Genomic DNA, 27,577 nt, shown 5'->3' with positions numbered 1-27,577 from the left:
AAATTTTGAAAAGAAAACTATATTAGAATTGTAACAAAATCTGTTATGAACTACGATTGAACTCTTATAATCAGTTTACAAAAGTTAAATAGAAGTTAATAAATAGAATTTAGAATTTCTAAATAAACACAAAATGATTATATGTAAGTAAATTCTCGCAAAGTTACATGAACATGGAAATACAGCTGAAGGTAAACAGCATGAATCAGTACATTCAAATTTGAGTGACAATTTTAAGATAAGAATAATAGAAATTTACTTCTAAGCTATTTAAGATAAGAATTTAAAAAATAAATTCATTTTTAATTAACAGATAATTCACTTTTTATTTATTGAGTTTAATCATTTCTATTTGCTAGCTTTTTAATCTAAATTGCTAATTCTTTTTTATTTTTAATGTTAACGAATGACTATAATAATTAAGTACACACCGAATTGATTTGCACAAGATTTTAATTTATACTAGTACATAAAATACGAAAAGTATTGCGTGTATTTTTCAGTTTATACGAATGAAAAGTACGATGAAGTATCATATCGATAGATGCCATGTTTAATATATTTTTTTTAACTGAAAAAAATAACAGTTATCTAGGAAATTTTTACAATGTTATCAGTTGCTGAATCATTCTTACTTTTATGTATGACAAACAATGAAGAGTTTTTGTTTGCGCTTCAGGAAAGTACTCTTGTCTTTTGAAATCTTTCATGAGTGATTGACTCATTCATTGATTGATTAACGCAAGGCACTAGCATGTTGTGTGTTATATGATCGATCAGTTTGAAGTTTTTCATGTTTAATTATTTTAACATGCTGTTTTAAAAACAAGTAATTTCATTTTATAATTTTTTCCATCAAAAAGTAACAAGACATACCATTAAAGTATTCTATATTTTTCTCATATTAAATTATTAAATTTATGTTACTCTGAAACTAAACATTTGCCATTCTGGTTTTCGATCCTAGTCGTGCTATAGAATGACGACTACGTAGTACAAAACACTGGTCTGCATACTGTATTAATAAGATGTAAAATATGTATAATTAAAATTTTCCATTTAAATTTTCTATTAAAAGAGAAGTGTAATTAATTCTTATCATGGACTTTTTTTTTTACATAAAGTGTAATTTATCCTTGCACATTAAGAAAACTGAGTATAATATTATACATCCATCATAAACTGTATGAAAGAATTACTTCCAATATGAATAGTTGATTTGTACTATTTAATCATCATACCAAATCTATTTTCAAACTCAACTTAGCCAAATAGTTAAATTTAAATTAATTCACGGATAAAGATTGCACAAGAATACATGAATATTCTCCAATTCCGAAAATATTAACTTCACTAAAAACTAAGAAAACCCAATTATTTTGAAACTTGTAAAAATACATAAAAACAGGTATTTGACCAAAAGCTTAAACAATATTTTAAAGAAATGATAATGATATAATACATAATAAAGATTATACTATATCTTTAATCTTTACAAAAGAATTGACCAATGATCATGAAATGAAACTGCATTGGCAAAAATCTTGAAAGTTTTAAATATACTTTTACCATTTTACGAATTTCTAAGGCATTATTTGATACATTTTTACATCTCTTTGCCAATAATTATGTCTATTTCCAAGAACGGATAGGGAGATGAGCAGGGCACAGCTGCACACCCTTCTGGAGGTACTCCCAAGTAGTTCAGGTATTAAAAAAATTTGTAAGCCATATTGTTTCCTTTTTTGCATCTCCTCTAAATATTTCTGGATCGCAACTGCCTATTTTCAATAAATATCTAGAAACAGAAAACTATTACTTTAAATACTCAAATTGTTACGATGTAGTCGCGATATCCACCATTATAAATTGGAATTATGATGAAAATTAGAATAAGATCTCAAACCGCAAATCGATGTACGGTTTTGAAATAACTTTTCATTATGCATTTAGTCTTATTTATATTTGGAAAGTATTAGTTTTCTAACTAGCGAAAATTCTCGAAAATCACAAAATAGAATAAAACCTTAAAAATGAATAAGCATGCCAAGAAATTAAAATATTCTATAGGAGTAAATATATACATAAAACCTGTCCAAAACGAAACCCGAATAAAAGGGAAATCGGCATAAACAGAAAAAATCCTTCGGAACCGGTGATTTTCTATGATAAAAATCACTTGTTCAAAAGGAAACCTTCCAAAACGGAAAAAAAAATTCGGTACCGGGGGAATTTCAGTTTATATAGATTTTATTTTGTTCACCAAAATTCAATCTTTTTTTTTTTTTTGCTTGAATTAATGTGTGGTATGTTATTTTGTTTTAGCAGGTATTATCGTAGTACCAAGCATTAACAATATACTGTACTCTAAGTCATTGCGATATAATGTGTAAACTTTGTTGTCATTTATTAAGATGTAATCTGATTCATTAAAGTTTAAATTGATGGACAAGCAAAAGATATTAATGAAAAGATTTTCTATATTAAAAACCAATCAATGGCTTTTCGAAATTATTAAGGATATTTTTAGCTAATAATGTCAAAACAAATTAATCTACAGTATATCTGTATTAATAAAAATTCAACAGAGATTTACTTTAGGAATGGTTCATTCCTTACCGCTAGAGGCAGTTTGATCGACTCTTTCATGACGGTCTATAAACATAAGGTCTAAACACGATACCGTGATGCATCGCGGCAGTCGCCATGTTGGAGCTGTTTTGATGTGTACGGTGTATCTAAAGCGAAGCTGATCGTTTGTTTTTTACGATCTCAATTAGTTGGATTTCTTGTTATTTATTTATTTATTTTCTTTTAAATGGTTTGTTATTCAGTATCGAATTGTAAAAATTCGACAGCAAAAGATATAAGATTGTTTCGTTTTCCATCTGATAGATCCAGAAGAGTGATGATTTAAGAGATAATATAAGTAATGGTTTATTGATATACAGAGGAACCAGATTTATTAGAATTAAATAGTAATAAATTTTCATCGTGAATAATTGAAAAAATGTTGCATTGAAGATAGTTTGTCTCAAAGTGATATTTTATTGTTTGATAATGTACTCAACTTTCTTATTCCATATTAGTATATTAAGGAAAAACATGATCTGCTTACATATAGGAAGCTTTTTTTAACAAATGTTTTTAGAACATTAAACATTGCTTTTTCAGATTTAAAAAAATATTTATCACAGGAACCGCATATTAATATCATAAGAAATATTCACTAATTAATTATTATTCAAAAACATCTTATTTATATTTAATAAATGATTACTTGCTTAGAAGACTACAGAAAATTATTTTCCTCTTCTAATTGATATTTTATTTTATCAGGAACAACAGCCATACAAGATTGTTTGAATATATTCAATAAGAAAAATTTAACTGAAATCTAGTGCATACGAGTATTTTATAATATTGCTTTATAAATTCATATTTTGATACAAATAATGCTATTTGCTGCATGTACTGTCATTCAGTGTGAACATGTTGCATTTTCTGAAGTAACAGTTTTAGTGAAATTGGAAAATACAGTATCAGGTTACTAAAAGAGATTTATTTTAAATATTTTATGTTGTTAGATAAAAACAAAAATCCAGTATATAAACTGCTTTAATATTTAACACTTATTATAAAATGTTTGCAGTATGCATATTAAAGTGGTTTTAATTAACCCTATTTAAATTACATTAAAACATGGTTCTCAGATCAAGAAAACGGAAACTCTCACGGAAAACTCCACGTGGCGAGCCCGTCCTGGCGAGAAGCAAACCCACGACCGAACTTGTTCAGGGAACAGAATCGTTTGGCCACTGGTGAGCCTATGATGCATTTATGTTTAAGGGGTCTAAATCGAGAATCCCAAAACTCTTAACTATCGATCCTTCAAGGACCCTCGACCTTTCTTACTTTGCTAATACAGCTAATGATAAAATAAATATGGTGAGCCAGTATTATTCCACATACCTATAATAAATATCTATTTAGTGAGCAATTTTACATCTTGAACTGTCATATACATAATCTATTGGACTAATAATTTTTAATAAACCATTTTCAACCGACCCTCTACTAATTTTCGACCCACAAAAATGCTTTATCAACCCCAAGGGATCGAATCGGTTAGGATGAGGACCCCTGGTCTAAATCGTTAGGCGGCTTTAATTTCTTCAGTTAATAATAAAATAAATTTATTACTTTTTTCTGTTATTAATGAATATCTTCATTGAATTATAAATATAATAAATACTAAAATATTTTCCGATTACTCACTATAATCGAACTGGAAAAGATTTTCAGCCAAGTAATCAGTGAGATTCATATAGAATGACACAAAATACAGTAAGACCTCGTTTAACGCTACCTCGATTAACGCTGATTCGATATAACGCGGTCTGCTCGAAGCAAGGAAAAAAAAAAGTCAAAATTTACATTGTTTCAAATTATCCGGCATGTCATTGATTCGTATATAATACGATTATTCCCGAACACGAACCAATCAGCAAATGGTTGTCTAGGGTTGTCTAGAATCTGCCTATGGACGAACCCATAATGGGCTTGCTAAAAAAGGCCCTCTTACTGTCCTCAGGGTGGAGAGAGTTGAGAGGAAAAAGAAAGCAGCCGTAGCAAGGAGCCTCATTTTTAGTGTAGACATTTTCTAGTGGTATAAGAAAAATTATTGGTGCAAAGCATTGAAATGTACGGTTTGCTGCAGCGAGAGATTTACTATTTACAGAAAGTATAGTAATGAACTATTATTAAACAGAATAGATAATTTATAAAAATTCTAAATTAGTACGTGAATTTAATCCGTTTTAAAGAAACATTTACTTAAATTTGGTAATAAACGTGGAATACATCCTATCTATCAACAATAATTGATAGATATGATGTATTCCATGGAAAACTTAAGACATTTTTTTCCAAAAATTGTAAAAGAAATAAAACAAGCATTAGATGCATCATTTAGATCAACTTAAATTTATAATTCGGTGTGTCAAAAATGGCGCAGCTGCAAAAATTTGTTCTGCAGCTGAGCCATTTTTGACATGCCGAATTATAAATGGCCAATTTCTAAACTTTTCTTCTTGTTTATAGTCCCGGTGCTAAAACTTTGTATGATGAAGTAACAAAATTTTTAAAACAGAATATCCATTAACAAACAATAGTGACAATACATCTAATATGGTGGAAAATATAGCAGACTTCAAGATAAATTTCGAATCTTAACTCCTTTGGGAATTTTATTCCTTGCATATTGCATTCATTAAACTTAGTTGGAGATTAATGGGAGAATGTGTCATAGAATTGAGCTTATACAAATTCTGTATAAAATTGATAAATTTCTTTCTTTATCAATCTAAATGTTTTAACTTCCAATTCTTATATCAACCTGTAAACGAAACAACGTAAAAAATTTCTCATTAATTAGCTGCATTCGATGCTATTTTAGCATTAATTAAAGGGTAACATTCATTTAAAAACACAAACATTAAAACGCTTACTTCCAAAGAATATAAGATAAAAATACGAAAATACAAACTAATTCAATAACAGAAAACAAGGAAAAACTTGTTAAGAAATAGTTAAAAGCTTTTTAACTATTTCTGGAATATTTTAATTATAAACAGCAAAATTTTTGTAGGAAAAAAGCGACAAATACAGGATGCCTGGTATAGAGTATAAAAGAAAAGTGTATAAATTAAAAACTTGTCAAAATTTAAAGAAAAAGTTGTCTTCTGGTGCAAAAACTCTGGCAGATATATATATATATATATATATATATTTAACACTCAAACACACTTCAATATGTGACGTAGTAAGGCCCAACTTGTATTCCACTTCAACCACATATTCAATATATCATGTGAGATGTGACACTATCGATAGCCCGACAGATTCTCTCTTGAATCATTCCAGTTATGCATAGATGTACGATACCTTAATTATTCATAAAATCCCATAGAAAAAGTCCTGTGAGATAAGAACCAATCTACTGTCTTAGAAGCCCACTCAGAAATTGTTTTATGTTAAATCGCAAATAGGGGGGAGCCACACTTTATCGAAAAACTGTGCCAAAAGGAACTTGAGTGATATCCCATATGCGTATGTATGGCACCTAATAACTGCAATACCAAGGGTATGACATTTCTCACAAATGACCACACCGATAGTCTAATACGAATACAACGCAATTTATATATTTTTCTTTTATTAAACTTCTAAGCTGGGCACTTTGTATATCATTAGTCTTTAAACAGATAACTTCAATGTAGTCTATAAAATAAAGGAAAAAAAATTTAAATGCTATGAAAAACATAAGTTACTTTTTCAAACAACAGTTCTACTGATTTTGATAATAAATGCGTTGAAAGAAAATATAGTAATAATGTCCTTATCACCAGTAGACTACATAAACAAACACGGTAGTCATCCGTCTCTACGGGATTCGTCATTAAAGATATTACACTGCCAGTCCTCATATCAATTCAAGCTTCTCTGTCACGGCATCACTGTAAACGAAGTTGACGATGTTGGGTGCTAATGGCAAGATGTGAAGCGGTCGCCATGCATACAGATTTGCCTCTGCTAATCACATGCCAATGGTATGGGAAAACACAAGCTTTTATCTGTCTCTGTATGATGCACAAAGACGCCATTGCGGTTGTTTGCATTTGTCTTACGATCACACGATTATCTCTCTCCTGGTCTGGGTTGTCTAGAATATGCCTGCCCTGTATCCACTTGTCCCGACGTATCCACTGTTCTCAACACCTCACAGTCAGATCAGAAAATGACCCAGATGACGGGCAATTCGGCGAAATGGCCATCCTGCTTCGCCTCCAATAACTCGATGCTGTGGTCTTTCTTAAACTCCATCAGTTGCGTTTAATCTCATTGCGTCTTACAAGCGTGTCTGGCATTCGAAGACCTCCAAACAGGCACACTGAAAATTGTGAACAAAGTAAGCTACTGTGAACCTTGTTATAGAATCCTGAGAGATAGCGGTTTTAAAGTATTCTATTGGCATTACCATGCATGCAATAGAACCACAAATTTATTTACATATCTATGTGAGATATACAACTATGTCGATACTAAAGATGTATGCCGATTTATGCAGTAATCGGACAATTAACTTTTCTGTCAATGAGTGTATATGATATGATCTATTTCATCTCCCACATTGAAACTGAAGACAGTATAATGTTATACTGGATTTCAAAGTACGAAATAAATCATATCACATATGAAATATAAAGTGTGTGCAATTACGAACAAAAATTCATTAAATAAATTTGGGATAAATAACTTTCAAAAAATATTTTATATAGAATAGTAAAATACAATATACATTAATATAATATCAACATTTAAGCATGTTATGTTAATCTTATTAAAAACGCAAACTAGAGTGTTAAAGTTTAATAAGTATGATACAATATTCACATAATTTCAGATTCTTGTAATAAAATTAATTCTCTAATATTCTCTTAAAATAATTTAATAACTTATAATTATAAAAGAAAACATAGTGAAAACCGAAAGACAGTTAAATATTTACACTAGTCGGTATGAAAATCGAAGAAAAAGTAAGTGTAAATTTAACTAAAAGATAAAACTAGGTTTTAAGTTTACAAAACATTTACTTATTTTTGTTTCTTAATATAGATGTCATTTTTTCTTAGCTGAAGTGAAGACACATTTGCAGTGTAAATGATATATGTATATAATTTGCAATGAAACTTTTGAGAAAAATAAATATTCGAAAATTTCACATTATATGTTTTTATTTTTGTACGAGAATTATTAATTAATTAATAAAATCTAATTAAAATTGGTTTTGATATAAGTAAATAATATATCGTTGGACTATTATTTTTTAAAACATATTTGTAACAAAATGGTTGAGATATATAAATAAACACTCGAAATCCGAAATTTAATATCCAATGTTCATCCAATGAAAAATTCTATTGTATAAATTTTGACTTTCTAAGTATAAAATACAAGAAAAAAGTAAGTGAATATTTATACACTATTCAAATATGTAATTTCAACAGCGAAATAAACAATGTTTTCTTCATCTAATTATATAAATCAAACTACTTTCGTATTGTTTCCATTACATTACTGAAGAACAGAAATATGATATATACAATTGAAGGAATAGTGAAAACGATATACCACTAATCTTGACACTCGAATGTTGAATACATCTTCGATCTTACTGAAAATATCTAAGTGTGGAGCAATTATTGAATTCAGTTTCCTTGTTTGCAGCCGCTTTCGTTTTGGCCGTCCTAGCGTATTGCTTCTATCTTTCCTTTTCTTCTAATACTGTAATGAATTTTCTAATAAAGAATGGCAATGATAGTTTGATATTTCACTATAATCTCTTCCAATGTCGATGTTATCGGTTCGTGAGAATCATATTTTCGGTATATTAATCGTTGGATGGAATCACTTAAACATACTCGACTCGGCATTTCGCACCATATATTACCTCCGTAAATGCGCTACTATACTACTGGTTCTGATCTACGGATATGACATCGATCGTACGATATTTTCGACCATTATACATATAAATATATTTATATTATGATGTTTTATTCTTAACGCTTTCCGTGTTATTTATTCCATCGAATATTTTATTTATAATTGTGAAAACGTTATTAATGTGAAGCGCGAAACATGGATTCACTCATCTGCATATGTTATTCACATTACGAAATCATTATTTTTCCCTCTTGCATACTTCTGTCGACTATGCAAAAGTAAACGACTAACTTTACATCAGGAACAACAATCAAAGCGGAATCGACCTTTATTCAGAGGTGCCTGTATTTTATTTAATTATAATTAATTTTTATTAATTATAATTTTGTATTTATACTATCACCAGAAGGACGTTTATACAGCAGATAAAATTTGCATGCTGAGGTGGAGAAATGTCTCCAAATAAAGGTCGTGAGTATTGTTCATGAGGTATGAAGAGGACAAAATTAGAGACACACTGACTTTTTTTAGTGTTTTCTTTCAAAATTAATTATTGTCGTGTTTTTTTTTATTTCTTAAAATAGTATATTGAAAATAAAGCAATCTTAATTACAAGTTACTCTAACTGCAAAATTTCTTTTAAAAATATTTTATATAACGGAATTAGAAAACATACTAAACTTTCAACATAAAATAGGAACTGTTTAGGTACGAATCAGTCAGTCACATGGTTATAAATTAAGAAGAAATCTCAAATTATTCATAACTCTGATAATTTGAATTTAAATCGTCGACTAGGACTTATTATACTGGACAACTGATTCTGCAAATTAAGTAAACAATATCAGAAAAAAACAGTCTTTATTTATCACCTGAACACATACACGATATCTTCGTGTTTCGTACCTGTTGGCCCCTCATTAGCAGGTACTTAACCGACAATATAATTTCTGGGTTTTTAAATACATCCATGAATCCAACAAAAAATAATAATATTACAAATGCAACCATACTCATCATTAAACTTTCTCTTTCCCTTGAACATAACCTAGAAATTATATTGTCGGTTAAGTACCTGTTGATGAGGGTCCAACACGAAGATATCGTGTATGTGTTCAGGTGATAAATAAAGACTGTTTTTTCTGATATTGTTTACTTAATTTGCAGAATCAGTTGTCCAGTATAATAAGTCCTAATAATATATGTCCTAGTTGACGATTTAAATTCAAATTATTATATTAAGGACACAAAGGCATATAAATTGATATTCATAATTCTTCTTGTATTTTTGTAACTTGTTTTAAAATTGAAAAGATTTTTCTTCCGAAATATTGGAAATGGGCAATGTCAAAAATGCTTTAAATAACTTTTAAATTTGAAAAAAGTAAACTTTAGAACTAATGCAGTTTTATAGACATTAATTGCAACATTGTTCCTTTCCATTTCTTCAAAGATTATAAATATTGATCCAATTAAAATCTTCAAAACGGTTAAATATCTATAATTTTCATGAATACTTTAATTTATTAATATAACTCTTCTACATCATTCAATAGATACAATAACATATTTCAAGATATCTATTAATTTCAATCTTCAAACAACAGATCTTGTTAGAAAAAATAGGTATCATGTCGCATATAACAAAAGTATTGCAAGTGAAATATTCCCTTGAGGGAAAAAAGATTCTTCGCTAAAAGTATTGAAGATCCTCATTTTTATTCCCCCCTTGGCCAAGGGGGGAATAAAAATGAGGATCTTCGTTACAAGTTGAATAAATCATTTCATTAGCTTTTTTCTACATTTTCAAATTCACCACAGAGATATTAATGACGTTTACCAATGAGACTTTAGTAACAAAGTACCTTTAACACAGAAATGTACAACCTATTTAGAAGAGAAAATTCCTAATTCAAATTTTTAGAGTAACAGCGGACTCTGATTACGTGATTGATATACACTTATTGATTATATCTTATAAGTTCATCATACACTTAGTGTAACAATTAGTATTTCGCTGAAAAGAAGTAATTTTGTATATAAACATGCTAAACCCTTAACTTGCATCTTATAATGAAAAATGTAAAAAGTAGAAATATGAGAGACAGAAATTATATAAAACCTGAAACCCATCAAATTTCTTAAAGTGCAACTAAATTACAAAACGATATTTGTTCAAAACATCAAATATATCTTTTATTCGATATAGTGGATTGATGGGATAAGGCAACGCAACACATGGCGATCTGTCAACAGAACAGTATCTCCCGGGAGGGCGTACAGTGGAAAACTGCCTCTTCTTTAGGTGCTGGATATGTAAACCCGAAAAATTTCACATAGCCAGTTAGTTGGTTGCGGATTTACCCCTCACGATGTTCAGTGGTTTTATCCACTCGGCCACTGATGGACTTATCATTCGTTATAATAAAGGAAATAATTATTTTCAGATACTCGTACATTTATTTGTGCTAAATTTATATAGAGATGTATCGCTTATTTGCAGGCGGCATCGGCGTTACTTATTACCAAAGAAGAAAGGAATTTCAATTATTTCTCATAGTAATTCTAAACATGAAAATTTATTTAAAGGGCTCGGCTTTATTCTCAAGCAATAAAGCGAATAAAGTCATGAAATAAGTTGCTTACTAAACAAAAGATTAATTTATTACAAAAAATGACATTGATGCTCCTACCGATCTCGAGTCCTTAAATTTGGACATTATAATACAGTTAACTGTATTATAATGTCCAAATTTAAACATAGCTGACATATGAAAAATGAAATACAAAAAAAATACACAGTTTGCAGACAAAACAGAGAATATGGTAGGCCAAATACCAAGGCAATAATCATATGACTTTATTATAAACTGAAGCAATACAAAGAAGTAGACAGTACTCATTTACTAGTACAAAAGGATTTAGAGTTCTTATATCAATATAAATGTCAAATTACTGTTGCATACTTTTGGCAAAGCATAATTATACAGAACGACGAACTGTTTATTGTGACATCGTCACAATGCCGGGTTACAATTTTTAATTTATTTCATTTAAAATACATGCTCTCCACCTCAAATTAGTACTGTAGTGTACTGTACATACTTTTCCGTTAGCAATGGAGTCGTGCCGGTCATCTATTAACTGCTTTCAGGGGAAAAGTTTTGAATTGAAATAACGTGACGTCCGGTTTGCATCAGAAGTTCATATATAGTTAATCGGGGCCTTCTGCCCCCAAGGTTTCCATATCTGGTCTTGACTTTCATGTATCGTAACTCCGTTGGAAAGATGACCAAGACGAATGGGAATATATCTACATTTTTTTTTTTTTTTTTTTCCATATTGCAGCTTAATAAATCTTACTATTGTAAAGAGAAGACTGAAACGTCAAGAAAATGCCATTTCGTACCATTAAATCAAGGTGACCTCTGTAATAATGAATTTGTCTGATGTAGGTAGAATGAAATGATTATCTAGAAAAAATAAAACTTGACTATCAATTCATGGACTGAATCTGAATTCTTCAAAGAAAAAGCAATGGACTAATGATTTTCAGTCCATTGTCGATTAATTTATAGTAAGATAACTCGGTTTTTCATGAATGGACACAAACAATTGATTCTTCAGTAACTTTCAAAAAGCTAACGATATATAAACAATTTGGCTTGGAATTGTCCATTCACTCCTTCAGAAAGTCCTAGATCAAGAACTACCGATTTGTTTTCATTCAGATTTCTGTTAGAAAAAAAATTTCGTTCGTCGCGATCTAAAAATTTAAAGCATAATAAAATTTTATTAGTTTTCATATTTTGTATAAGTTATAGAAATATACACGTGTACTGTACAGTACTTACAAACTTACGCGAGAAATGGCATTTATTAATATTTCTTTAACAATTTCATAAAATTAGATGTAAATTTCGTAGTTGATATTTCGAGCAAATTTTGCAGTGAATCTGTTTAGTTCTCAGAAAACATTTTTATGTAGTCCCATATATGGCTACAGAAAATGATCCGGGGTCAATTCTATGTGAAAACAAACATAATAAGAATCTTATGCAATAGCATCCATTTTCCTTCGCGTTTATTTTATTTTTATTTTTAGGATGTTATTTCAAAATAAACTTCAATCGAAACTTTAAAATGGTGAATATTTTGATGTTACTGACTGAAAAGTTACAAAATCGGCTCCATAGATTGGAGAATCGGCCCACCAGTGGCCAAGCGGTCTTCGTTCCCTGAGCACTGGACGTTTACCGGGTTTTCTCCACATCTGTAACGCTTAAATAGAGGCCAGTTTCCCTTAAAAAGACCTCCCGGAAGGCATTCTCTTAGGCAGATCGCCCAAGTGTTGCGTTGCCATAACTAAACAAACAAACAAGATTGGAGAATCGAAACTGATCTAGTGTCACACGAAATTTTCTTGGTGACTGTTTTTGAGAACATCCAATGTTTATCAAAATTTGACTTTATAAACGTCACGTATACAGTAATTTAATTCCGAGAAAAGTGAACTTAGTGCAAACTATAATTCACTCAATGCTATTGTTGGTATATATTTTCAACAGGTTGTCATCTGAGTCACCTGAATTCGCAGAATGGAGAAACATTTGGAGGCAAAGTAGAATGAAAGTCAGTCGAATACGGATACATCGTTGCTAGAGTTATGACAATTTTAACAACGTATTATCAAGTTAAACAGGACAAAATCGACAGTGCAGCTGATGAGAGCTATTAAGACCAATACATATTCCGAGCAGGTATCTACAAATGTAATCGGCGATTTCCGATAGACGAAAATCCTTATACGACGGTGAACGTGAAGACAGTGTTAGAAGTCAGGGCATTCTTTCGGTCTTTATTTCGACAATTACTTTATTTTGGTCTTTAAGACTTTTACCTGATTTGTGAGCGCTGAGGAGGTCCATACAGCTATGACATACAAGCTACTGTTAGTCACAGGAAATGATTTACAACAGTGTTCTGATAACATTTTTTTTAAACCAGCGAACCCCTTATCGACAATTTCCTGATTCAATGTTTTAAAGTATTTTAGTTATTATTATTTAATAGTAACGTACAGTAGTATGAGATTTGGCTTACTTTTTTGTTTGTATATCACATTATAACTTATTTTTGAAATTTTCTCACATTATTATTTTTCTTACTATTTTCTTAGTTTGCGTGTCACTAGCCTACAGGATATCTTTCAACAATAGCACTACTCCTGCCAGAAATGTGTACCAGTCGATAGAATGTTTTTTTTTTTTTTTTTTTTTTTTTTAACTCTTTCCGCCCTGTGGGCACTAAGACGATCTCTTTAAGCAAGCCCATCATGGGTTTCGAGACGAATTCTTCTTAAGAATGAGCAAGTTTAAACTGAAGAAATACTTGTTATTTTTAAACCATATCGTTGCCTTAGTCCATTCTTTGCTTGATTCAAGCGGAGGTGGGTAATTATGTTTCAGTTTTATAATGGTATTTATTATTTGAAAAAGAATAAACCTATTTAATTTATCTATTTAATAAATGTGTATCTCAATTAACATTTAATCTTTTTTTTTTAATATATAGTATACATTATTTATTTGAAAGGGTATTCACACATAAGCTATATTTACTAATTACAAATAATAAGTACTTAATTATATATTTCGTGTAAATATTTTTAGAACTGAATAGCATCTTCAGAAAATTATCGTTCAGATTTTTTTATATTCTTATAATAAATAAATAATAATAGTCATAAAAAAAGCTGGCAACATTATTGCAAGGCTTCCCGGCATTCTTTATTTGTTTTCTTTCTAAAAATTGCTACCATTATCTTGAAGTCTTCAGATTGGTTCGGAAGATATTAAGAAGGTGAGGCAATATCTCCCGAACAAACGGTCCGATTTTCCTGAAAAATTCTAGAAACATTTCCCCTAATACAAAAAATCTCCCTGCAAATATTCTACAAAAGGCACAGGCTATTAAGTTTCAGTGGGAGGGAAAAAAATATTGCTCCCAAACACATTAAAATCCATTCACACAGTAAAAAATCCCCAACATTTTTGCACTTCTCGGCTTCTTCGTCCTGAATCAAAAATGTAAAACTCGTGTGTCCTTTTTTGACCGATCGCCAGTATTTTCCATCTGTTACATAACAGAAAAATAAAAAGTGCAATTGAGTGCAATAGAGTCGGACTATGAACCAAAAGTTGAGTTTTAATTAAACACTTGGCTTTATTTCCATCTTTATTTAGTTGATTTTTTAAAAATATTTATATCTGTTGTACTGTACATAATCTTTTGCTTATTTTACGATATCCAGTTATCACAATATCTAGAAGATGTAGACTATAATTGTATTCATATTACGGAATATAATAAGTGATTTTGCACAAGGACATAAAAATTCTTTTTCATTAATGTCTTATGGCTGTTTCGGCCTCGTTTTCTGCGCTGCGGCGTAGTACGAATTTACTAAATAAAGATGGAAATAAAGCCAAGTGTTTAATTAAAACTCAACTTTAGGTTCATAGTCCAACAATCAACAAAACACGGTTTCAAAGAAGAAATGCAATAGAGTCGTTTCCACGTTTGCGCAGAAAATGATGTGCAATTTACGGCATATTTTGTAAAGTCACTTTTAAGCTGGGATCACACAGAAAAACACCACTGAAAACGTAAACTGAAAGCCAAATCTAGAAAAATTTTATGTCTCTCACGAGTAAAATTTCTGGAAAATCAAGTAGAGAGGTGTTCAGTAGAAATTTTTCCTGGTGACGTAAAATGTAGATGTTGATCAGATCAGATCCTTGGGAGTGATGACGTGTATACAATGTCACTGATGATGTCGCTGTGCTGCCCGAGGCTGAAAACGAGAAATCGCATGAGCTGCCCAGCTGCTAGTAATGTGAACTAACACTAGATTCATACTGAACGGAAAATTGCCATTACGGTTCAGTGAGCTTTTTTCTGTAAGTGTGACCCCAGCCTTACTCTTGACGGATATTTTCCGTGGTCTTCAAAAACCTTTAAAGGACTAGATGCAGACTGTGGTCCACAATTATTAAAGTAATACCTGCATTTTACACACACATATAACATCTGAATGTTAATTTAGATTTCATACCAGTCATAATTGTGCCATACTGGCATTTTTTAATAAAATTCCAGTATGGCACAATTATGACTAATTATTCAGACTAACAGATAATTGAATTTGTACAGCAATCCGTGATAAAGCAGTGAAAAATCATCATAGATTCCTGTACTCCGAACGCTGACCATGGAGTAATGTTGGAATATCACTATGTTCGATAAGAATCCAATATGTTTTCCACATATAAAGTTACATAAACTGCCTGAGATGTATTGTTATAGAAATAAATAACTTCAAGTTATAAGGTTATCAGAACTGTTCTCATTTACTATAGCACTATAAAGTTAAATTCCGTATCTTGTGTGCCAATTCAAGTTATAGCATCATTACTTTCATAAATGCAAGTGTGTGTATTTCCTTATGAATTTCTTCAATTATTTGTGAAATATTGTCCATTTTATCAACTACAGCTTAACAATACCAGAGTAATTTAGTTTCGTGTTTAATTAGATCAGCAGTTCCTAATTAAGCTACTGTTATCCAAAGAAAGTCATAACAATAAACACTCAAAATTAAATTCATGTAAGTACGTGAACTTAACTGTAGAGACATAAGTTTATAATTAAGATAGCACTAATCACACATAACAGGCATTAATAGTTGAAATTCAATATCATTCCATTTTTTAAAATTCATTAATCATTTATTATTTTAATAAATTTCTCACAGTCCTTGTTAAACTTAAAGAATCTTTAAACAAAATTTTATTTGTTGAATAAATATAATTATATGTATTCAATATTACAATCTATATGAATAAAAACCCACACAACTATCACCAAGAAATTATCTATTTATTCGTGTGATATTACATTTATGAAAGGAAAGCGATATGACATTATATAACGATATATCTTATTGCTTTATCTATTGTTCCCTTTAATAGAGAATTAATTATTTCTCTGATGAATACACCTACAAGCCGATAATCGAAATACTGTATTTAGAAATCTAATTCTAGATTTGTTCTTTGATTTTAGGTTTAAAAATTTATGTATTGCAGTGAAATTTTCGCATGATAATTCATTTAAAAAGAAACGCACATAATTTATTTTACTGTAAAGATGGAAGTGGAAGTAATGTTCCATAAGCTATGCATATTATCGTGAAATGCTGGAAAGATCACTTTTGTGCCTGAATAAATGAAAATAAACGAAGCGTGCAATGCCATATTGTTGTAAATGTCAAAAAAAATCAAACTTTACCGGAGAGAGAAAGACTTTTTCTACTGAATGAATTCCATCAAGTTGAAGGAATTAATTTCAATTTTACAATAAAATGGTAGAAAAATTCACTAGATTACAAATTCTCTGGAATGACAAAATGATATAGACGTAAGGGGTAACGTTTTAAGCGCCAAAATTCACGTGACTTGCATTTTGGCGCTTAAAACGTTATGACTTGCACATAAATTCAACTTCAAAATATAGCCACTTACTATGCCACCTTTTTTGTAGCAGAAAGCATTGCGTTTAGAATTCATTTCTTCAAGGAGCGATTATTTATTGTGACATCGTCACAACGCCAGACTGCAATTTTTAATCATATTTTAAATTTATTTTATTTAAAATATATGTTTTCCACTTCGAATTAGTAGTGTCTTGCCCCTGTACATAATACTTTTCGTTTAACAATCGAGTCGTAATAATCATCTAACTGCTTTCAGGGGAAAACTTTTGAATTGAAATAACATACTTCCGATTTGCATCGGAAGTTCATATATAGTTAATCGGGACCTCCTACCCTTTAGGTTTCCATATATGGTCTCGGCTTTCATCTATATAATTCCGTTCTCTAGATTAAGGAAAGACACACGAACTTACAGTGGGAATTTATAGGTTTACAATTTCTTTTTCAAACTGAACTCCAATGAAACGCATTTAGAGAAAAATGGAATTTACAACGTTATTACATTGCACGCTTCAAACATCCTGTATAAATACAAAAGTAAAATAAATAAACATACTAAATATGAATAGGACCCATCTACTGTACATTTAAATTAAAAGAAGAGTCGAAATTATCGAAACTGATTTAAAAACTCGGCAAATTTTTAAATTATTTATTCCAAATTTAAAAGAACGGATATGAGAAACTTTTCAATTGTAATGTGGGAAAAGAATAATCATAAGGCAATGATGATATATCCCATGTAAATGATGACATTAAGTGAATGTTGAATAATATGATGTAAACTCACGACAACGAATTTTCAGATATGAGATAGTGAAGTTATTCTCAATGAGACAACTGAATTTTAAATTAATATAATTCATGTATAGATTTAAAATTCAATTACATATCTCAATATCCATTCACAATGTTTAGTTTCAAAATGTTTACTTAATGATAGAACTTTCTAAGAATGTTAAGATTTATAAAATTTGGCTTTTACATATGAAACTATTTAACTAATTTTGGAAAAATAAATAAATGAAGTCAAAAGTAAATAATTAATTTCTTACAGAAACATGTTCATTTTAGAGACAGATGTTTTCAGATTTAATCAAATTCGTCTTTATATTCGTATGATATTTAATTATGATATCTTAATTAAAGAAATTTTACTATAAATATTAAATTACTGCATATGAGACTGCCATTTTGAATGGGAAAGTTCAAATGAAAAATTTTTTGTTTTTAATCATTTTTATCTAATTATTAAAAACTTGTAAAAATAGAATAGACAACTATTATTAAAGTCCAAGTACAAAACGTTTGATATGTATTTTGGATTACTGTTATTGTCATGGACAGGTAGTAACTGATAAGACATCTCTTGAATTTGTGCACAGAATTTTTTCAGCACTTAGGTATTCCTAAACAATTGAGAGGCCTTAAAATAAAGGAGGAGTCAAAGTTGTTAGTCTTCAGTACTCCTATTTTTAACATATTTATTTTTAAAGTATTATCTATTGTACTTTTACAAAGTTTAAATAATTAATTTTTTATTCTGTGACTTTAATTGTGCGTAATAATTATCATTGGCTTATACATATGGTTAGTCAAAGACTAAATCATTTATATTTTCTGTGGTAAAAGTTGGTATTCTTTGATAAAACGAATTCATGGAACTTGTACAGTTTTTAAGTCGTTTTGTACACAATTATACCTTTTCATTTCACCAATACTGGGTTGAGTTATCTTTAATTTTTTATGAATCATTTGCAATTTAGCATAATAATTTTCTGTTGTTATAATTTCACCAATTCTTAAAAAGCTGTGGTGTATACCACTATAAATTTGGCACCATAAGATAAGCATAACTTTCCCGATGAAAAGCTTGTTTTAAAGCTGATCACAGATATTCATCTGCATCCAATCAGGATAAAGATCATCTGTTATCTGATATTGCCATGTGATCAAGAAAAATAATTTTGCTGCTAATAGAGGAGAGAAAAACACTAAAAACTTTATTCTGTTTATTCACCTCTGACTTCTTAATGAAAAGAATAATTGCCTCCTGTTGACCTTTCTAATTTTAACCCAGTTTTGTTAATTTTTATTTTATCCCCTCCATAAACGAATGAAATGCAACACAACCTGCAATTTGCAATTTAATGTACACAACACATTCACTCTAATAACATAGTCTAAGCATACTAACAACTTAAAATATCATTTTAAAATATTTACATTCAAGCTGCAAAGTACAATTCTAAAATACACATTTCACAAAATTCATAAAAAACTAATATAAATTTAAATTTGTAAATATATTAATTTGCTCTAATATCTAATGATATATGTTATCAGTAAAACATATTTCAATTTTTTTCTTTTAAATAAAGATACTAAAAGTAAAATTGAATTATGACTATTTACAAAAATATAAAATTTTCGAGTCTATCTTACATCCTTTTTTACTCCACCACGAAGTAACAGTTTATTGGCTTGAATAAAGTTCATTAGAACAAATGGTAAATTATAAAAAAATCTTCACACAAAGTTAAAATTGATTGAAACGCCGACCTTTTATTTGAGGATCCAGCGTCCTTTAATAGACTCGAAAATTTTATTTTTTGTAAATAGTCATAATTCAATTTTAATTGAAGATATCCTGGGTTGTTCATGTTATCATGTGTGCTTTTATGCAAATGAACTTTATGATTACTCGAAACCACCACCAGAGGACCTGAACCAGTAATATATAGTGCTAAAGGACAAGGTAGTTGTGATCAAAAGTTGTAACCATTGTTTTTAGTTTTAAAGGACGCCGGATCCTCAAATAAAAGGTCGGCGTTTCGATCAATTTTAACTTTGTGTGAAGATTTTTTATAATTTACCATTTGTTCTAATGAACTTTATTCAAGCCAATACAGTTACTTCTGTAATGGAGTAAAAAAGGATGTAAGATAAACTCGAAAATTTTATATTTTTGTAAATAGTCATAATTCAATTTTAATTGAAGATATCCTGGGTTGTTCATGTTATCATGTGTGCTTTTATACTAAAAGTAAATAATGAATTTGTTTTCAATTTATATAATTAATGAAAAAGTGGAAAAAAAGATCCAAAATTCACCTTTCATTATGAAAATTTAATAATCGATTTTGTGTAATAATGGATTAGAAGATTATCAAGATTAATTTATTTACTTTTAAGCAGCATAACAATACGATGATATAATGATTAAAAAACAACTATAGAAAAGTTATATCTAATTAATAAATTTATTGTAGAAATTTTATATTTTCATCTATTTAAGAGTATATTTTTGTATAACGTTTTTTGTATTACAGGTTTTGTCTTCTAAATGTATTCTATCATTATCCATTTGTATTACAGCATAATAAAAATTTTAGATCATCAATTGAAATTCTGGATATAACACAGACTTATAGAAATAGCTTCAATGATTTCAAATATTCAACATACATCAAAAATTGTCTTTCTGCAGATGTTTTTATGTCACAATAAAATAAAGTAAAATAAATGTAGTCCCATAAAAGACATAGAATAAAATTAAGAATCTGATGGTGTATATTGTATTGAGTGAACTTTTTTAAGGTAATTTTTGATAAGTGGTTTGTCAGTTTCATTGATGGTTAAGACATAAGACAATTATTGTAAAGCTAATAGGTTTTGAATGACATTACTTTTTTCCATACAAAATAAAACAAAAATAAAATCGTTTTATTAAGTGATTTACTAACATTTATATTAGTGAACAAATATCAATGTCATTTTCTGCCATTTTGATAACAAAATCAGAACTATAGATGGTGTTGTCATCATTTTGATGTATTCTGCTTCATTTTTTTAAACCCAACAATGTAGATCCATTTTATATTAAAGTGACACTTTTATGCAATTATAATTATTATTAAATTACTTTCAAGTAATAAGATAATAGTAAAATAAATATTCATGTGACAATTCTTGAACAGTAGTTGGATAAATAAAATAGAATCTCAGCATCTTATTGGATGATATAATCATTACAATTCATCAGGCCTTTACCTTATATGGAATTCAACTGAATAAGGTATGAGATCAGAATCAATTTCAAAAGTAAACAGTTTTTCCAAACTTTAACATTTTTATGCAATGAGAAACTTTTCTCATAAAATTAAAAAAAATTTTTTAATTAATTATTTTTGAATAACATATAATGTTTTAAAACAACAACTTTTTCATATTAAAAAGAATTAAACGCTTTAGAATATAAACAAAGATATTTCATATGATAACACACATTATCATAAAAATCAAAAGAAAAAAGAATTTAAAAATAAATGAATATTAAATATAAAACTTCATAGTCTTAAATACTTTTATATCTTCAAAGATAACTAGAGACTAAAGAATGCATATTTTCTGTAATTGCATCCAAAAACAAATTTTACAAATATTTAAAGCATTTAAAGTTATAAGATTTTTCGCCTAAAGATATTTATAGTTTATATAAGGCTAAAATTTAAATTTAAGCAAAAAGATTGTTCTCAACAATATTGTCAGAAAATTCTAAAAGCTTTATTATTCAAATATTTATAAATTTCATACAAATTTACAATATTCAGTAAAAAATATATGTATATAATGGTTAATAGCAAGAAAAAAATAGAAGTACTGAAAAAATAAGTAGAAATAAACTGAAAAAAGTGATTTTTGTTACTAATTTATTAATTTTGTTATTTAATTGTATAAACATAGTATTGTATAGACAACTAAATTATTTAAAAAGATTTCTTGAAAGAAAATTAAATGAAATTGTAATTTGTGAATTTTACCAATGATCAGTTTACTATATTTATAGTAAGCAAAAATATTTTCTGAAAAAACAATATCATCATTCTTGTCAATTTATGTTTCATTGTTAAATTTTAATTAAAAATGTAAATTAAATTATTTTTATAATTCGCTAATTACTGTTTTTTTCAAATAATTCTTACTATCTTCAGTCATATAAAAAACAAATTCTGAAAACTGTTTCAAAGTTTAAAAGTTTTAGCATTTCAAATTTTACAATGCTTACACATAGGTATGTGTAAGCATTTTTGTACATACCATGCAACCATGCCTATTTTTAAATATTATACATAAATAAATGATCAAAATTCACTTAATTAATTTAACTGATAACAGTTTATTAATTTTCTGCTTTAATCAACACAAATAAAAAGTATTTATAATTCCTCCATGCTCAATAACTAAAATAAAATGATTAACCTTACAGTTTACATAATTTTAACAAAGAAAATATTTGTTTAATATAGTAAAATGTGAAAAGCAAACATTACTGGATATTTTTTTAATGTAAATTTTACATACCTATGTTCACAAGGATCTAATTTGATAGTAGCAACCCCATCACAGCATAATGTACAAGAATCTTCTTTTACACTTGCATTTCGTAATTTTTCTAACTGAATATGCCTGTAAAATGCAAGATATACCACAGGAAGTTATGCTTAAAAATAATCAAAATAATTCAATATATAAATTAATTTTTTTTCTGTCAAAAAAATGAAAAATATTTAAATCAAATGAATTACTCTGTGAAAATTTCTAACACTGCTTACTAAATTTTTTTTGACAATCCAAATATTATCAAATTATGATAATACATAATTCAATATATATTGTCATTATTTATTTTATTTGATTTCTTAAATATAACTTACTTATAAATGGAAAATAGTTTTATAGAAATTAAATTATGATATATAATAAAATAAAATTAAGCAGTTAACTCCTAATAAAATCATCAAGCACATAATTACATGTTATAATTTCTGAGAAACAATCATATATTTATAATTCCAATTTATCATCACTGTTTTATATTCTTAACAAAATATATTTATACTAAATGCTTTTATTAATCTACAATTAAATGCAGCTATTGAGCTAATGGGATTATCACTTTACAACCAAGAACTTTACATTCAATGAAACTCACTCGGCAAATAATAAACTACATCACAATACCTTAAGTTGCTGAGAAAAATTTATTAAAACATAACTAACGTTTTCGGCCAAATCGATTGGCCATCCTCAGGTTAATTGATTAACCTGAGGATGTGTGTGTGTGTGTGTGTGTGTGTGTGTGTATATATGCACACAAGCATATACTACACATATAAAATTAAATTAAATTAAACAACAAACAAATAAATATAATATTATACAATAATATCATATATAATATACGAAAAAATGTAACAAATGCAAAAAAAAAAAAAAAAAAAAAAAAATCAAGGCATAAGTTATGAGCTCTCAAAAAACTTTTTAACCAAGTACTTCCATGCAGATGGTAGCCCTTCCGCATCCCTTGCATTAATGCACATATCCTGTAGCTTGCCCTTATAAATTTCAATCTTTTTTGCACTCACCGCCAAAGTCGGGGAGTGCACGGACTTAACAATATTTGCTTCCTCCCATTTTACTACAGAGCCCTCAGCCTGTGCCATCCGAGATAATACTGTGGCGTTGGATCCCTTATTGACATTATATTTGTGCTCTCTCAGTCTGATTCCCAAATTTTTGTAGTAATACCAGTATAGTTTTTCTTGATTCCTAATTCCATGTTTTTGTAAGGAATCCTGTACACTCCTGCTCTTCCTTCTTTATCAATGCTGTCCTTGTCATTCCTTAATATCTTATACAGGTTTGGAGCTCTCTTCAAAATCAATTTGGACGACTTTTTGCGGTCTGAAATTTCTCTCATGAGTTTATTGGTAAGGTTAATAACAACGATGATGGCCTCAAGTTGAAGATTGAACAGAACGGTTCTTCACAGATACATTTTTTTAGACATAGATATTGAATTCAAGGAAGGGCATTTGTTCACAAGTATGTACGTCAAACCAACACATAGCCCACTTTACATTCCATCACACGTGAATGATCCTTACCAATATAAACTGGCTGCCTTCCGAGATCTCATTAGAAGAGCCTTTTTGTATTGTAGTAGTGTAGCTGATAGACAGGAGATCAATAGAATATTACAAGTTGCCAGAACTCTAGGATACAGAGCAGATACGATAACAGGATTGATCAGAAGCTTCAGGCACAGCAAAGGCTCCATGCAGCGATATCGGTAAAATCACAAAATTCACATACGATAGAAGTAAGAAGCCATCATGAGAGAAATTTCAGACTGCAAAAAGTCCAAATTGATTTTGAAGAGAGCTCCAAACCTGTATAAGATATTAAGGAATGACAAGGACAGCATTGATAAAGAAGGAAGAGCAGGAGTGTACAGGATTCCTTACAAAAACATGGAATTAGGAATCAAGAAAAACTATACTGGTATTACTACAAAAATTTGGGAATCAGACTGAGAGAGCACAAATATAATGTCAATAAGGGATCCAACGCCACAGTATTATCTCGGATGGCACAGGCTGAGGGCTCTGTAGTAAAATGGGAGGAAGCAAATATTGTTAAGTCCGTGCACTCCCCGACTTTGGCGGTGAGTGCAAAAAAGATTGAAATTTATAAGGGCAAGCTACAGGATATGTGCATTAATGCAAGGGATGCGGAAGGGCTACCATCTGCATGGAAGTACTTGGTTAAAAAGTTTTTTGAGAGCTCATAACTTATGCCTTGATTTTTTTTTTTTTTTTTTTTTTTTTTTTTTTTTTCATTTGTTACATTTTTTCGTATATTATATATGATATTATTGTATAATATTATATTTATTTGTTTGTTGTTTAATTTAATTTAATTTTATATGTGTAGTATATGCTTGTGTGCATATATATATATATATATACCAAAAGAAATAAATAAATATATATATATATATATATATATATATATTTAGTTATTTTGTTATAATTCTTCCATAAATTTTCTATTTGAATTTGTTCCATTTTATTTGTATTTGAATTTATATATTATAGTTTTAGAACATCATTATTTTTTCTCAACTAACCTGAGGATGGCCAATCGATTTGGCCGAAAACGTTTGTTATGTTTTAATAAATTTATAAATAATAAGCAACTTAAGGTGTTATGATGTAGTAAGTACTTTACATTTTGAGAGAAAAAAAATTATTCTATTTGACTTATTATTGGTGGATATCACTTTTCTTTTATATGAAATTAATTTTTATCTTCAAATCTTTGTTAATATAAATTCATCAAATTAATTAAGTTGATTAAATTTACAGCAAAAAATATTAACTAATTTTGTCTGGAGTTTAATGAAAATCAAATAAAAATATTTAATTTTAATAAAGTAGTAATATCTTTCTTTTAAACATCCTTTTTTGTACTGAATATATTTATAGAAAATCAGTAGAAAATTCCTTATTCAGTATTCATTTCTTGTTAAATTTTGAATATTTTTGATGTCACTGGAAATGTGATTTACAAAGTTTCTCTCTGAAAGCCATGAATCATCATCTATCCTTAAATATTCAACAAGGCATCATATCAGCAAAAATATTCAGTACAATTTTATGTTATAGCTTTCCAAATAATATCCAGCTGACAGATTATAAGAATGAAAGGAAAGAATTATATGTAGCTGTTGTACCATATATCATTCTAAACCAGTGAGTGAGTCATGACAATGTACTACATTCTAATAATAAGGATTTCTATATACTTATGTTTCCAATTAAAATTTTCTTCCACTAACTGCAATGAAAATTGGCACAGAATAGTAGAAAAAGTCACAAAGTTTCATTATAATTTTTATTAGAACCTTATATATGTTTAATATAATTACTATGTCCACTCTAATGCATTGGATGGATTTTATAATTGCTATCTTTTATGTAACACATCAGTACATTAGTCAAACTCTTATTTTGTCCTTATCAATACTGATAATAGCCATATTGATCCTTTCATAGCATCTTTTATGATTTGGCATGGTATATTGATTGAGCTGCTTGTTGTCTATACTAGAGACAGCAAACAGTTATGGTTTTGCGAGAGCTTTAGTACAAACTTACAAATGTGTCTCAAAACCTCTACTATGACCAAAGGGTTTCTCTTTTTCACAAGTAACAATTTTCTTGAAATTGTGCATACTATATAAGGACAGTCTAATTTCTTGATGGTCATAGCTAAACTGAATGAGAAAATGTTGCTGCAAAATTATTTCTGACTTCATTGGGTGAAATTTAAGCATACAAATTGCTTCTCTCTGTGTAGTAGTGGTCATTTTTTGATATATACCTTCTGGTAATAAAATTACAAACTAAACTGAATGATGGGAGCTGTCAATAAAATCTTTGAAAGTTTCCCTTTATACCTGATCATATCTTATCTAAGAATGTCATACAGTATGTTAAAAAATTTTAAAACTAGGAACTTTTATAAACATCTTTTATTTTTTCTATTATTGACATTGCCATAGCCAGACAGATATTCAATATCTTTAGCTAAAATGAATATGTGATTATTAGTGCATGTAATTTGTTGTTTTCTTTGAAGTATTTCACATGTGTTTTGATAGTTCTAATTTCATCAACTTTGTACCAGATATAACACTTGTATAACATCATTAAAAGATCATCTTTTCTTTGTTGTTTTTTACTTTGTCAAAGAGCATGTGATAAAAATATATCAAAATACATTTGGTTGTCATTATTAACTTCAAGTATAGCTTTTAAATGTTCATATTTGATGTACACAAGACTATTTCATCACTAAAAGAGTTAACTCTTGAAATGTAATCTTGGTAGGGCTGAAAAACAGAGTACAGCAAAATTTTTTCATAAATAAAATTTTATATACTATATCTGCAAGTCTGATTTTAAATATCATCACTATCTTACTTTTAAACATAATGATCAATTCTCTTCATCTTACATGTGAATTTGTTAATTTGGTCAAACAACAAGGCAAACTACGAGGTAATATTTCTTATAGGACATGAAATTATTCTTTATTTAAATTGTTATGTTATTTCATATTTCACTTTTGTACTTCATAGCCCACATTTTCTTCAATTATATTATTGTCAATACATTTGTTGGCCATAATTTTAAGAATACCTATAAAAGTTGTAAAAACTGATTTTTCTTTTATTTCTGCATTTAAAGTGAAATATAGCTATTCAAGAACAGTTTTTGTGATATTTTTAGGCTCTGCATAACCACTCTGAATACTCTGGAAAGTTTTCAGGATAGGCAATGAATTCAATGAAAATGAAAAATACATTCTCCAGAAATATCTTCAGTAGCCACAAATTTCTAAAACATGTTTTTGAATTCTGCTACACAAGGGTGTATGTCTTGGCAGCCATTAAGATACTGCTAGTTGTTAGTGTAGGTCTGTAATTTTTAGTTTCTCATTGGTGACATTCCTTATAAAACCAGTTCAGGTAGATATTGTGCAGTAGTTAACTGTAATAATAGACATAGAGTTCTTTATAAATGGTTTAAAGCTGTATGCAGTACACAAGAAAACACAATGCATCGAGTATTCAACCATTCCAGTTACATTCATTTCCAT

General features: G+C 28.8%; 1 protein-coding gene across 1 annotated transcript in view; it reads right to left on the bottom strand.

Annotated features, from left to right (window-relative positions):
* LOC136982930 (RING finger and SPRY domain-containing protein 1-like) overlaps positions 1 to 27,577 on the bottom strand; it is a 97,773-nt gene that overhangs the window by 5,768 nt on the left and 64,428 nt on the right. The window contains exon 14 of the mRNA XM_067279508.1: positions 22,430 to 22,534. Coding sequence (XP_067135609.1) covers positions 22,430 to 22,534 — 105 coding nt within the window. The remainder of the gene's footprint in view (positions 1 to 22,429; positions 22,535 to 27,577) is intronic.

The sequence above is a fragment of the Centruroides vittatus genome, unplaced genomic scaffold (assembly GCF_030686945.1).
Source record: "Centruroides vittatus isolate TY-2023 unplaced genomic scaffold, ASM3068694v2 contig_874, whole genome shotgun sequence".
Taxonomy (NCBI): Eukaryota; Metazoa; Arthropoda; class Arachnida; order Scorpiones; family Buthidae; genus Centruroides; species Centruroides vittatus.
The sequence above is the reverse complement of the archived record's forward strand: the minus strand, read 5'-3'. Positions and strand labels throughout refer to the sequence as shown.